Below are 13,062 nucleotides of genomic sequence, written 5' to 3' on the forward strand. Positions count from 1 at the left end.
ACATGTAATGAGAATGAACTCCATCCGGAAGTGGTGGGGGGGGGGGGGGGGGGGGGAAGGAGAGGAGGGGTAAATTAGAGTAGAAATCTTTTGGATGCAGGCAAACAGGTGGGGGATTGTCTGGTCTGTGAAGGCAGGGTGTCTGCAATCTTTGTAGCGATTAGATTTAATGGGACAGACACGTTTCTCTCCTTCACATCCCCTCCTCCTCTCAGCCCGAGGGGGAGAAAGGAGGGAGGTGGTGATGGGGAGGTGGCAGGGGAAGAGAAGATTTGAAAGAGTCTTTGACGTCAGCCCTGCCCTATAAAAAGCTGGCAAGGAGCTGGAAAGCAGACAGCAGAGCTCGTGGAAGAGCAAAGATGCCAACCCCGAACATCTCCACCTCTGCAGCCAAAGGCTTCCGCAGGGCGGTGTCGGAGCTGGACTCCAAGCAAGCCGAGGCCATCATGGTAAGACAACCCTACCCCACTTCTTTCCCTCCCCCTCCAAAAAGCACAGCCTCTTCCATAGCTATAGGCAGAGGCAGGCAGGGATAGATGGACCAACACTGCGTTTGTGGGACTTCCCCGACAGGGGCATGTCCAGGCTCTAGGCTGGCAAAGGGAAATTACTCCAGCAGTTCTCTCTACATACTGATACATGTGAAATGGAAACATTTAAGGGGGTGAAAACTTGAAATAATGAAACCACCTCAGTAACCAAAAGTAAGGTGAATAACCCACAGACCGAAGGCAAGAGTAGCAAGAAATCCCCCTGTGAAAGGCAATTTGAAGATCTTAACGATTTCCAGGTTTCAATGCATTAAGCTGCAGAGATTTCACCTGTTCTAGCATAATAAAAAAAGTGGGGCTGTCATTTCAGACAGCACACAAGGCACAGGAAGTTTAACTACTTTGTTCATGGCTGCTGTATCCAGTTTATCTCCCAGAACATTCTTCCCCCATTTCTGTTCCCAGTCCTCCTTGATGTGTTCTCAGCCCTGTGTTTAGCCCAGGGGAAGCTTCCACACAAATCCGATCTGAATGTGTCCAGAAAGGGAGAGGAAAACTTCTCCCTGAGCTGTCAAGTGTCTTTAGAAAGCCAAGCCTGGCCAACCCATTGGACTGGCTGTAGGGACAGGGACATTTCACCTCCTAACCTCAAAGCCTTGGCAGGCAGGATGAGCTTGAAGACTCCCAATATTGAATGGTCCTGTGGGGCAAAGATGTGGACAGGCTGAAGGTGACAATGCAGCCAGTGGCAGTGGGTGCACCAGGAGAGGACCCTCTTGGGATGCTGGGCAGGAGGAAACTTAGGAATAGGATGGGTTAGGTAGCAGATGTGTTTGGCAGATATCTTCAGCGTGACTCCAGCAGGTCACTTTTAGAGCTCCCCATTTCCCTCCCTTGTACCTGCTGCCTTTTTCACCCTCTCTCCTCTTAACCCTCTGCCTCACTAAAATCAACCTCTACATTGGCAGAAAGGTGTTTTGGAGAGTGGAGTTTGCTGGAAAGGAAGGGAAATATTTAGGAAGCAAGGAGGTCAGCTTGTTTTCTCTAATCAATGGAAATCAGGGAAGGCTTCCCTCTCACACAGTCCTTTTCATTCTGGCAAAATAATGAACACTTGAGTGGCCCTTGAAAACCTGATATTTTCCAGGCAACTTGTAAAATCAGTATTTGAGATGCTCGCTGTCTGGAGAAGTGAAGAGTGTTTGGCTATTACACCCTCTGGGGTGCTGTTCTGTGTTTTATGAAAAAATGGGCCACTGAACATAAGGGCCAGAGGAGTTCAGGTTCAACAGGTGGGCTGACAAGAGTGAGGCAACCTGCTTGGTGTCAGTGGCTCCTCCAGCCTGGAGGATACATAACACCTTAGCCTGTGTTGGTCTTCCTTCAAAGGAAAACCACTGAATTTAAAACTTTGCCCTGTGACACTAGCTCTGAGAGTTGGATGCATGAAAAGCTCTTCTCTTTGCTCTCACCTGGCACAGGAAATCTCCACAAACCTGTCGCTTATTTTGCTGGCTTCTACCAGGCAAGAGGCATGACTCTGCATTTGTACCTGACATCATGTGTCCCTGGCCCTCGTGTTGTCACTGTGACCGTGGCTTATCCGCCACACAGCCCTAACCCACCATCACACCACCTCCAGCAGGTCTGAGGTGTTCCCTTGCCAGGGGAAACTGCAATCTGGGGGGGAAAGCCAGACCTTTGCAATCCCAGAACTCATCTACACCAGTGGGTATTTTACGTGTCAGCTGGGCCAGACAAATATCAAACTCAGTGGAAAAATCTTTGGTTATGTATTAAGGTTTTCTGCTGCTAGTGGTTTTTGCAAGAGACTCTGGGACTGTAGCTGGGGCAGGGTTTGGTTACAGAGCCAGGCAGGAGACAGCCATTGGAGCCAAACCAGCAGGAAAGAGCACCCAAGGAAGCAGGGGTGGGACATTACTGTCCCCAGTCTTTACAATCCTTCCTGATTGCTGCAAATAATGAGCCAGAGGAAAAAAAGCAACAAAACAGCTCAGAACACAGTATTTTTAATGACAATACTCAGACTGGGCACTCTGACTTGCAGCAAATTCAAAGAAGGAAAAATGAACTAACCCTTCATAAGAGGTGCAAACTAACCTTCAGAAGAGGTGAATGAGTCAGGCCCCGGTTAGGCAAATAAATGCTTTGTAAAATCAAATTACAGTTCTCACTGTAGCCAGATATGCACTCAGGGAGTGAGTCTGCAAAGCAATTCAGAAATACCATATAATGGTGCCTTTGAAAGAAAGGAAGGCATTTATCATGAGATCAGTTTGGCTATTATATATGCCACATTCCTAGTTTCCAGCAAAAGGAGATAATACCCCAATGAGCGTAAATGTGAGGGGCAGAGTTGAGGACAATGAGATGGGGCACAGGCAGCCAGGCAGCCTCCACCTGGCACAGGAGGCAGCAGGCAGGCCGACACTTCCCAGCCCTCTTCTCCCAGGAAAAAATCGGCCTTTTTCTGCTTTGTTTTGATTTTTTTTTTAATTTACCCCCCTGAACCATGCCATCATGGAGCTAAGGAACTTACAGAACCCCTCAACAGGGACCAAAGCCCCCAGTCCTGCCTGCCAGGGGCCACCCAGTCCCAGCACACGTTTGACTGCTTGAGTCAGCCTCTCCTGGTGCAGCTTTCCAGTCACCCAACTCTGGCCTTTTAAACCCCACCCAGCTGGATTTTAACCTGATTTACAGCCTAAATATGGGGGTCTAATTTCCCTCCTCTCCTCTTCTCCAACCCAGAAGTAAAATCCTGCTGCACCTCTGCGCCTCGGGGCACAGTGTGACAAAGCACCCTTAGGTATAGCACTGCATGGCTTGGGATGGCTGTGGAACTTATTTTCTGTGGCTGGCACAGGGTTGTTTGCCCTGCTTATTGCAGGCACTTTAAAGTAAACACCAGCTTAGCTTAAAACACTGTAGTGATGGAAAACACACGCCTAAAGCTGAGCACATGCTCACAAGATTTTTAAAGTTGTGGCTGAGGTCCCTTGCTAGATGTCTGCTCTCTTTGGGCACCAATAGCACCACTTTAGACAAGCAGCAGCATTCACTTATTTCTTAGAAGGTGTTCTTCTGTGCCCTGAGGAATAAAGGGTGGGTCAGCAAATGTAATTTCAGAGGGGTATCTTTACTGAAACGAGACCAGATAGAGGTGCGTGGGCTGGTGCCTCGATGTGCTGAGTTTTTGAGGTTGCGTTTAAAATGTCAGCTTTGCACCGCTAAAACGTCCAAGAGAATTCTCCCAGGAAACATAAGTTATTGATAGCAGGCTTTGAAAATCAGAGAGAAAATAAACTTAGTAGTCAATCAGGCTGTCTTTTAGAAGGAGAACACCCTGAATTTTCGCAAGGAAGGGAAAGCACAGCTTAGTTAGCATGTATCACTTTTCCAAATATTTTCAATGTAATCACAGGGAAAACTGAAGCCAGTCCCACTCTGAGTCCTTCTTCAGAGCTTCACCAGGTTTCTTGTAGCAAGTTCTGGGGGGTTGTCATCTGGTTTAGGTCTTGAACACAGAAAACTGGAACCAGATGCATAGCCTCTAAATAGAAAACTGGTTGTAAAAAGACCAAGAACAAATAAGTTGGTGTACGAGCTATTTGTATAACAAAAGAAACAGCAGTGATTGAAATAGACTGTAGTTCACCATAAATATAAACAGGTGTCCTAACATGACCTCAGGCACAGAGTTGCATTTTAGGTTCAATTCCAAGTAACAGAAATCTGCAGGAGTTTGTTGAGACAAAACAAATCTACAGATGAGTGGGAGGAATTTATTTCCTGAGGTATATGGTTGTGGTTCCAATTACACTTCAATGGATAAGCATCCACTTAATGTCAAAAGTAAATGTCATATTGGATCTTGGGAGCAGTTTTGCTAAGCTGCCCCACTAATACACCTGCAAACAGTTCATGTTTTCTGGCCAGGCCACAGCTGTGGGCTTCAGCTGTCCCTCACAAAGTATTTTTTCTCAGATGACTTCAGGTTTATCTGATATCTCTCCACTTGAATTCATCAGACACCCAGAAAACCACATAAGATTGTTTCTGATTTTTGGTTTTTTGGAGGCTATTGAAAACTGTTGCTAGGGGAGGTGAGGGGAGAAGCCCACTCTCCAGTTATGCTAAAAAGATATTTTACAGTTTTCTTCCTAAAGCCCCACATTTCTAGAAGTTCAGTTCTAAAACTTCAGTTCTCATGAGCAGATCTTCCTCTACAAAGCCAGGCAAGTCAGTCCAGCTTTTCCCTGCTTCCTCTGCTGAGACATCAGTCACATCTCATCCTGCTACTGGGATGCCTCTGATCTCCTACATCTCTGTGAGCAGTGTTATTTATTTCTGTTCTGCCTGCAGTCTCCACGGTTCATTGGAAGACGTCAAAGCCTCATTGAAGATGCCAGGAAGGAAAGAGAGGCTGCAGCTGCAGCCGCAGCCACTGATGCTGCAGAGTCTACAGAGACCATTGTATTTGAGGAGAAGGATGGGAGAGCCATGCTGAACCTCTTCTTTATGCTCAAGGGAGCCAAGACTTCACCGCTGTCCCGTGTCCTTAAGGTATTTGAGGTGAGTACCCAGCCTGTTGTGGTGTACTCAAGGAACACACTTCAGGTTTCATGACTGTGCTGTGAGAAGCATCACTTGAGCGTAATAAAGAAGACTCAGACTAGGTCTGCCTACTCCAAATTACCAAGTGATTGTCTGATATTCCTGAACTTGTGCTTTGCTCATGCCCCAGAGTGCCCTCACTTGCCATCACTAAGAAGCAGGCATAGCTCTGTCTTGCAGTACTGTTAAGTTCTGGGATTAATTCTGCTTAATTATTTTCAGTTTCACAGTCCAGTCCACCCCCTTATGACTTGTAGCATACTCTGACAGCCATTCCCACTGCTCAGCACTTCAACTTCAGGTGCAGGGCTCTGATTCCACATTCAAAGCAAGCTGTGTGCCCTGCCTGTCTACAGACCAAACTCACCTCACTTGTGGGTCATTACCACACTGGTCCTTGGTCAAACAGCTACGGAAACTGGGTGTAAAACTGGTATACTGATTTCAAAATTACCTCTCTGCTTCAAGGATTATTCTGATTGACATGTTAAAGGTTCTGTTGGTTCCCCTCAGTGATGTATCCTGTATATGCCTTTAATACCAAGGAAAACTGATAACTGAGCTTTTTCCTCCTAGCCAGCAATGTAATGTTGCATTACATAGGATCTCGGTGCCATGAATGGAAAGACTGAGATAAGTGCTGTCTATTTAAACAGTAATCCAAGCACAACAGCTTGCATTCATGTAGTGTGCTTTCATCCAGAATGATCCAAAAGTGTTTTGCAAACTGAGGTTCTAAGATGCGTTTTATCTATGGTAGCTTAATTTCATTGACTTCAGCAGTGAGAGGAGAGGACAATTTGTTCCTATTAATCAGTCACGTGGCTTGTAAGGGGCCTCTGGAGGTCTCTGGTCCAACCTCCTGCTCAGAGCAGGTCCAGTCACAAGAGGTTGTTTGGGGCTATGTACACTATACAGTAAACCCACTACTTAAAAACTGTAAACTTACAGAAAGTGTGCTTGGGGGATAAATATTTCCCTGAAATTGCAGGGCATTCTAGTTATTCATTGCCCTTTTAGTATTACCTCTGTTAATCTTACGAAAAACATTTAGATCTTCAGCAATTACAAAACATTTTGCTTCTCCTCTGAGAGGACTGTTGCAAGAAAAGCTGGTTTCTGGGCAATGTATGGTTCCTGTCTCAAGATTAAAAGAACCTCTATGACAAACTTTTCAGACAAAACCCATGTGTTGCCATGATTGGGGTCTCCTTCCCAGAAGTGCACAGATGCCAGATAAAGTGTGACAAATCCGTCAGTGTAACATTCAACAGACTGCTCAGTGGGTATGGAACAGATGTGTAAGCTCTTGTACTTGGTAGATTTTATGTTACACTGCATTTAAACTCTGTAATTTAAACAATTCTCAAAACATCAAGCGAGAAGCTGCCAGCAGCTTATGTTCAAATAATGTTTGTTTCTTCCTGGAGCACAAAAGCTCTTTGAGCTTGTCACAGAGAGAGCTTTAAATATAATAAAAAGACAAGCATGTCAAGTCCCGACAGAGGAAGATTCATTTCCCAGATCCCTCTGGCAATGCAGGTACAAGATATGAAAGCAGACGGGCATAATGACATTTGCCTCATCATGAACCAGGCTGCAGGGAAGCTGTTTTCACTCTTCTGTATGTGTTACATGAAGCTGAAGCATAGGTAATGCAATCATGGCTGTCAGATTAATGCAAAGGTATCGATTGTTGAGGGGACAATGTAATAGTGAAGTTGGTAGGTACATTAAAAAACACCATCCTAAATTTAATTTACCTGTGGCATCGCATCTGTTCGTTCTCATCTTTTTGCCTCTGATTAACAAAAGAAATCATGTCCCTTTCTCTATCAAAGGTCTTGCGGGGACTTTGGGAAGGTTGGGTCATTGCCTAGGGCCTTGGACTTGTACTGCCAATTTTCACTGAGCTAAAGAAAATACCCACAAATTTACCAGGGCCCTTTGGAAGACGATAGACATCATTTTGTCTCCTTACTCCATGGGGGAGCTCAGTTCCGATAGCGAGCCCAAATGACATCCGTGCCGGTAGCGAGCCCAGAGCAGCGCTGGTGCGGGAGGGCCGTGGCAGCCCCGGCGTTCAGCACCACGGCCAGCGCCGCGCCGCCGGCCCGCCCGCGGGACCGCGCCCGCCTCTCGGGACCGCGCCCGCCCGCGGGACCGCGCCCGCCTCTCGGGACCGCGCCCGCCCCTCGGGACCGCGCCCGCCCCTCGGGACCGCGCCCGCCTCTCGGGACCCCGCCCGCCCCTCGGGACCGCGCCCGCCTCTTGGGACCGCGCCCGCCCCTCGGGACCGCGCCCGCCTCTTGGGACCGCGCCCGCCCCTCGGGACCGCGCCCGCCCCTCGGGACCCCGCCCGCCCCTCGGGACCGCGCCCGCCCCCCGGGACCGCGCCCGCCCACACCCACCACAGCCCCCTCCAACACACGCCTCGGCAGCCGCTGGGACGGGAAAGGAAAGGGGGCTATGAGATGTGGCGCTCTGCCCCATCGACTGCCTCTCTTGATACGGTCTTCTTTGCCATGGTGGAAGTCTTCTGTTGGTAGTTATTGAGTAGCCCCGGTGTTTGGGCAGAAGGAAAAAAAGTAGAATTAATAGGTGCGTTTATACGGGAGGCAGGTGGGGGCACGAAGAAAACGACAAGAGGGAATCCATCCCAGACTGGGATTGTTCAGCGTGGACAAGAGAAGGCTTCAGGCTGACCTAACTGCAGCCTTCCAGGACCTAAAGGGGGTTTAGGGGAAAGATGTGAGAGGGGCTTTTTACAAGAGCATGTAGTGACAGGACAAGGGGGGATGGATTCAAACTGAAAGTAGGTTTAGATCAGATATTAGAAAGAAATCCTTTACTGTGAGGGTGGTGAGGCACTGGCACAGGTTCCCCAGAGAAGTTGTGAATGCCCCATCCCTGGAAGTGCTAAAAAGATCGGATTGGATGGAGCTCTGAGCAACCTGGTCTAGTGAAAGGTGTCCCTGTCCATCACAGGGAGGTTGGAACAAGATGATGTTTAAGATCCCTTCCAACCCAAACCATTCTGTGATTCCATGTGTCCATATGGGCATCTTTGGGTGGTACCAGAAGGTTTTTCAAATGTTGCTTAATGTGTTTTTTTTTTTTTCTTTCCATGTCCCAAAAGACATTTGAAGCTAAAATTCACCACCTGGAGACCAGGCTTAGCCGAAAGCCCCGTGAAGGGACCGCTGAACTGGAATACTTTGTGCGCTGTGAAGTCCACAGCTCTGACCTCAACACTTTCATTAGCTCCATCAAGAGGGTAGCAGAAGATGTGAGGACCACTAAGGAAGACAAATGTAAGGAGCTTACAAATATTTTCACTTGTGCAGAAAGGCTGAGCTCTCCCTGTAGAAACAGGGTGGAGACTTTGTTATTCCCAGGGAAAGGAAAGGGCTGCTCTATGCTAAATTTGAGCAAACCAGAAAGAACTGCCTCTGGGACACCTGAATCCTGAAAGTAATTTCCCTCCTTGTCCTTTTGCAGCAGACTCCATTGTTCACAGCCCATTCTTCTGGTAACAGATTGAAAAAAATAGAAATAAGAGATTGAATTTCATGCTTTGCTGACACCCCTTTTAATGAGCTCTCCATCCCTACTCCAGCATTTTATATTATAAATGCAAAGTAGTTTCCTACCTACATGTCAGGGCCTCTGTACAGATTCCAGTGATAATCTACAAGACACTTCCGTGCCATCCTGTTCTGAAGATAGGATGATTATTGTAAAATATCCCTAGAGATCCCTAGAGATCTATGACCAGCAGGACCTCTGGGTGTTTTTTTAATGTGAATCTTTCAGTAAAATCTAATTTTCATCTTCTTTAATTTTGTCACAAAATACTTTGCTGAGAGATGGCCAAGGAAGTCGTGAAATGCAGATCATGGCATTTGACATGACTCTAGGACAAGAGCATTGAGATAGCAAAAGTACTGCCTGGAAGTAGCTGTGCCATGAGCTGCTTGTTGTACGTGTGCATTTCATACACCGGAGCAGGTGTGTCTTATTCAGCCTCACAGCCCCTTCTCATTAGGGGATCTTCATTTCCACAGACAGACTGTCACTTTCTCTCTCCCCACAGTTCACTGGTTTCCCAGAAAAATCTGTGAATTGGACAAGTGCCACCATTTGGTCACCAAGTTTGACCCTGACTTGGATCTGGATCACCCGGTGAGTCAGTCTGTGTGTGCACCCCCTCACACTGAACTCCTGAGCTGTCCCACAGAAGCAGGGAGCTAAAGAACACCTATTAGTGCAGCTGATCAGGGAACTGGAGTGTGATTGCCACCTTGAGAGACATCTCTCCAGCCAGTGATGAGCTTTCCTGGGTGAGAAATTTTAGTAACTGATTAAAAGTCCTGTCTCTTGTTCCTATTTGTCACCACAGGGCTACTCTGACCAAGTATATCGCCAGAGAAGGAAATCAATAGCAGAGATTGCTTTTCACTATAAGCAGTAAGTCTCCTTCCTAACATCCATGCAGGGATAATGACATGTCAATGAACCTATTGGGAAGTCATTGTGCTACCTGTATGGCACTTCTCTTCCTTTATGTTTTGTCTCCCCATTCAGCTTTTCCAGCTCCTTTTGTGTCTCTCTTCTCTCTTTGCATTCCAGTCTCTAATTAAAAAAGTCTGTTGTCATTAATTCATATATTGGCAAAGGTATAGTAAGAATAAACCTCCTGCATAACAAAAGCCAGAGAGAAATCCATCAGGCCACAAACTTCGGTTGGAAATGTAGCATCTCTTTTAGAATGGCATCTAGTTTTGACTTCAGTGTTTCAAGCTACCCCATACCCAGAAAATTTGTTCCAAAGCTTCATTATCCTAGTTGTGAAAAAATGTGGGTTTTATTTCTAAGCTGGAGTTCAATAGCTTTAGCTTTTACCCAGTGGATCATACATGCCTTTCATCTGCTAGATGAAATACTGCTATCAGGTTTTTTTTGTGCTATGAGGGTATTTATAGGCTAAATGATCTGCCTCCTAACTCTGTCTGTTAATTAAATAGATTCCAGGAGTGTTCTCATCATTGTCTTATATAGCTTTAAGACTGTCTTGTACTCCTACTCAATACTTCTATTCTGATATATGCAGAGATAGCACTCAGCCTGTTCACTACAACATCAAACAGAGCTCTAATATTCAGTTAGGTTTGTAAAATATTCCCAAGATCCTATGCAGTGACACTGCCTTTCACCATAGCATTCTCTCCCTCTGAGGGGGACTTTAAGTGCTGAAACCAGACTACAAAAATTATATGGGTCACCTTCTTGAGCTACCCCTGCAACTGGTGTGATCCCAGCAAGGGTTTCTGCTGTTGGTTTTCATGTACTTTGCCAATTTGAAGGCCAGAATATGGACACCGATGGTTTTATCCTGTACAAATAGTAAATGCACAGAAAGTCACGGTGCCAGAGGAAGAGTCCCAAGTGACACAGGGATAAATATTGTCCTAAGATGAGGCATCAATTTAAGAATTCTCTAACATCTCACCTGCAGGTTAGCATTTATGAGCCACTGTGTAGCATCCCTTCAGGAACTGTACTTTAGAATACATGATATCTCATCTGTCCAAATACAGAAAAGAAGGATTTAGGATATAGAGTTGCTAACTATTGTGAGAAAAAGAAAAATTGTCAGTCTTCTTTCAGCAATGCCCATTTATATCAAAGTTGAAATTTTCCTTTCCTGCCATCCTTAATCTTATTGACAATACATTTTTCTGCAGTTCAAATGTGTTTAGTTTTCCTTATTAGCTGCTTTTATTTCCCAGCCACTTGTTCATTCTTGGAGCCATCAGCTCCTTGAAGTTCAGACACATGAAATGAATTTATTTTCACAGTTTCAATTTTCTCCAGTGAAAACCTTTTTTTTTTTTTCCCTGGTAAATATTACACCTGCTAAATTCTTGCTCATTCCTTGTTCATTTATAATCTCTGACAAGACTTGTGCTTTTCTTTGTGTCTATGTATTTGTTGCACCTGTACAAATGACCCAGTACTAAGGCTTTGTCTTTCCTGCCACCCCGTTGTTTGGATTTTAAAGAAGATTGATGAACATCATACAGAGCTTCTCCAAAGTGCTTCCTTCTCAGAGGGAAGAGGAGCCTGGCTGGGGCTCTGCTCAGTAATGGTGCCTTTGCCTTGCAGTGGGGACCCGATCCCTCACGTGGAGTACACAGCGGAGGAGACAGCTACCTGGTGAGTGCTGATTTCATAATTGGTGCTGATTTCACTATGAGTGCTTCACCACTAGAAACTGGGAATCAAAACCCAAACATTCAGGGCATGACCTCTTGAAAAATGTATCAGGGGAGCAAGCATCCTACTTAATGGCTTGTTATAAAAAACACATTCACACTGCAGCCCCAGGAATTCCCTCTGAAGGAGCCTCTCCAGAGAGCAAGGTAGATAATTTGGAGTCCCACTTCTCTAAGGGTCCTGACTTAGTAGCAGCCTCTGAACAAAGAGCAGTTGTCATAGCTGCAAAAAAGTATGAGGCCCATGGTGAATATCTGTGTGGTACCTCACGGGCCTCACTTAGGAAAACACTCCCTTTGAACGTGATTTTTTCCAGGAGTGTTGCTGCAGGAGTGTTTCTGAAAACAAGGCCAGCTCACATGAGCTGAGTACACAGGCTTCTCAACAAGGTCATCTTCTGGTTCTATTGACTGTCTTCACAGTGCAGCTTCAGGACTTAACCTACTGGGAATATTTTAATTCCAGTTAATACCTTTTATACAGTCTTCTGACCTTCAAGTCAGCAGTAGGTCTGCTCAGACACAGCTGCTGCCTTTGCAGGTTCATTTGAATGTGTGTCTGTATGTTTACATACCTCTATCAATGTGCAGAGACATAGGCTTAGGTGGAGAAAGGCAAAAGGACATGGAGCCTAAAGATATGAGTCCCTGAGAGTGCACAGCCAAAGCACAGGAGAGGACTAGACACTTTAACCACTGAATGTCTGCCACCTCTCTTCCTGAAGGAAGGAGGTATACAGCACCCTGAAGAGCTTGTACCCCACCCATGCCTGCAAGGAGTACCTTGAAGCTTTCAGTCTACTGGAGAAATTCTGTGGCTACAATGAGAACAACATCCCTCAGCTGGAAGAGGTTTCCCGTTTCCTGAAAGGTAGGTACGAGCCTGGGGGACCCAGGTTCAGGGTCTGCTGGTGGGGGCAACTACAGATGGGAAGCCTGAACCCAAAGGAGTAGTTTGTGAGCTGAAATCTGGGAGGAGAGCTGGTGGCTTGTGCACTGCCCACAGAGGACAGACTTAGAGCCCAAGTGGTGGGGAGTGCAGCTAACCACAGCAGGCAGTGACTGAAGAGCAAGCCCATAGTCAAATGATCCCACTGAGCACCTAAAGAGCAGGCGTTGTTCCCTAGCAGGAGCAGATAGATTAGGCCTGGCATAGCAGAAGCCCTTCCCAGAGTTTCCAGTGCTGGGAGCAGTGGCAAAGCCCGTGGGCCGTGCAGCTGGCACAGATGGTGTGTGCTGTTTCAGAGAGGACTGGCTTCCAGCTCCGGCCGGTGGCCGGCCTGCTGTCGGCACGGGACTTCCTGGCCAGCCTGGCCTTCCGCGTCTTCCAGTGCACGCAGTACATCCGCCACGCGTCCTCACCCATGCACTCCCCCGAGCCGTGAGTATCGCCTGGCCCCATGGCCTCCCCGCCCAGAGAGTCCCACCTGGCCAGCAATTACCCTTTCTCCCCAACAGACACACTCTGTCTGCTGCTGACTGTGTTTCCCTCCTTCCCCCGCTCTCCTTGGCAGGGATTGCTGTCACGAGCTGCTGGGGCACGTCCCGATGCTGGCTGATAAGACATTTGCCCAGTTCTCTCAGGTAAGGGGGTTTATCTGCTTTCTCCCCCTTGAGAGGTCGGAATTCAAACCCCAGTGTTGCCACCTAAACTT

General features: G+C 46.9%; 1 protein-coding gene across 2 annotated transcripts in view; it reads left to right on the forward strand.

The window, feature by feature from the left end:
- Positions 1 to 348: 348 nt before the first annotated feature.
- The window catches only part of TH (tyrosine hydroxylase), a 34,755-nt gene continuing 22,041 nt past the window's right edge, over positions 349 to 13,062 (forward strand). For both annotated transcript variants that reach the window (XM_069016948.1, XM_069016947.1), the window contains exons 1-9: positions 349 to 449; positions 4,878 to 5,087; positions 8,269 to 8,443; positions 9,226 to 9,314; positions 9,532 to 9,599; positions 11,298 to 11,348; positions 12,133 to 12,278; positions 12,653 to 12,788; positions 12,922 to 12,991. In XM_069016948.1, coding sequence (XP_068873049.1) covers positions 360 to 449; positions 4,878 to 5,087; positions 8,269 to 8,443; positions 9,226 to 9,314; positions 9,532 to 9,599; positions 11,298 to 11,348; positions 12,133 to 12,278; positions 12,653 to 12,788; positions 12,922 to 12,991 — 1,035 coding nt within the window. In that variant the 5' untranslated portion in view covers positions 349 to 359. The remainder of the gene's footprint in view (positions 450 to 4,877; positions 5,088 to 8,268; positions 8,444 to 9,225; positions 9,315 to 9,531; positions 9,600 to 11,297; positions 11,349 to 12,132; positions 12,279 to 12,652; positions 12,789 to 12,921; positions 12,992 to 13,062) is intronic.

The sequence above is a fragment of the Aphelocoma coerulescens genome, chromosome 5, assembly GCF_041296385.1.
Source record: "Aphelocoma coerulescens isolate FSJ_1873_10779 chromosome 5, UR_Acoe_1.0, whole genome shotgun sequence".
NCBI classification, from domain to species: Eukaryota; Metazoa; Chordata; class Aves; order Passeriformes; family Corvidae; genus Aphelocoma; species Aphelocoma coerulescens.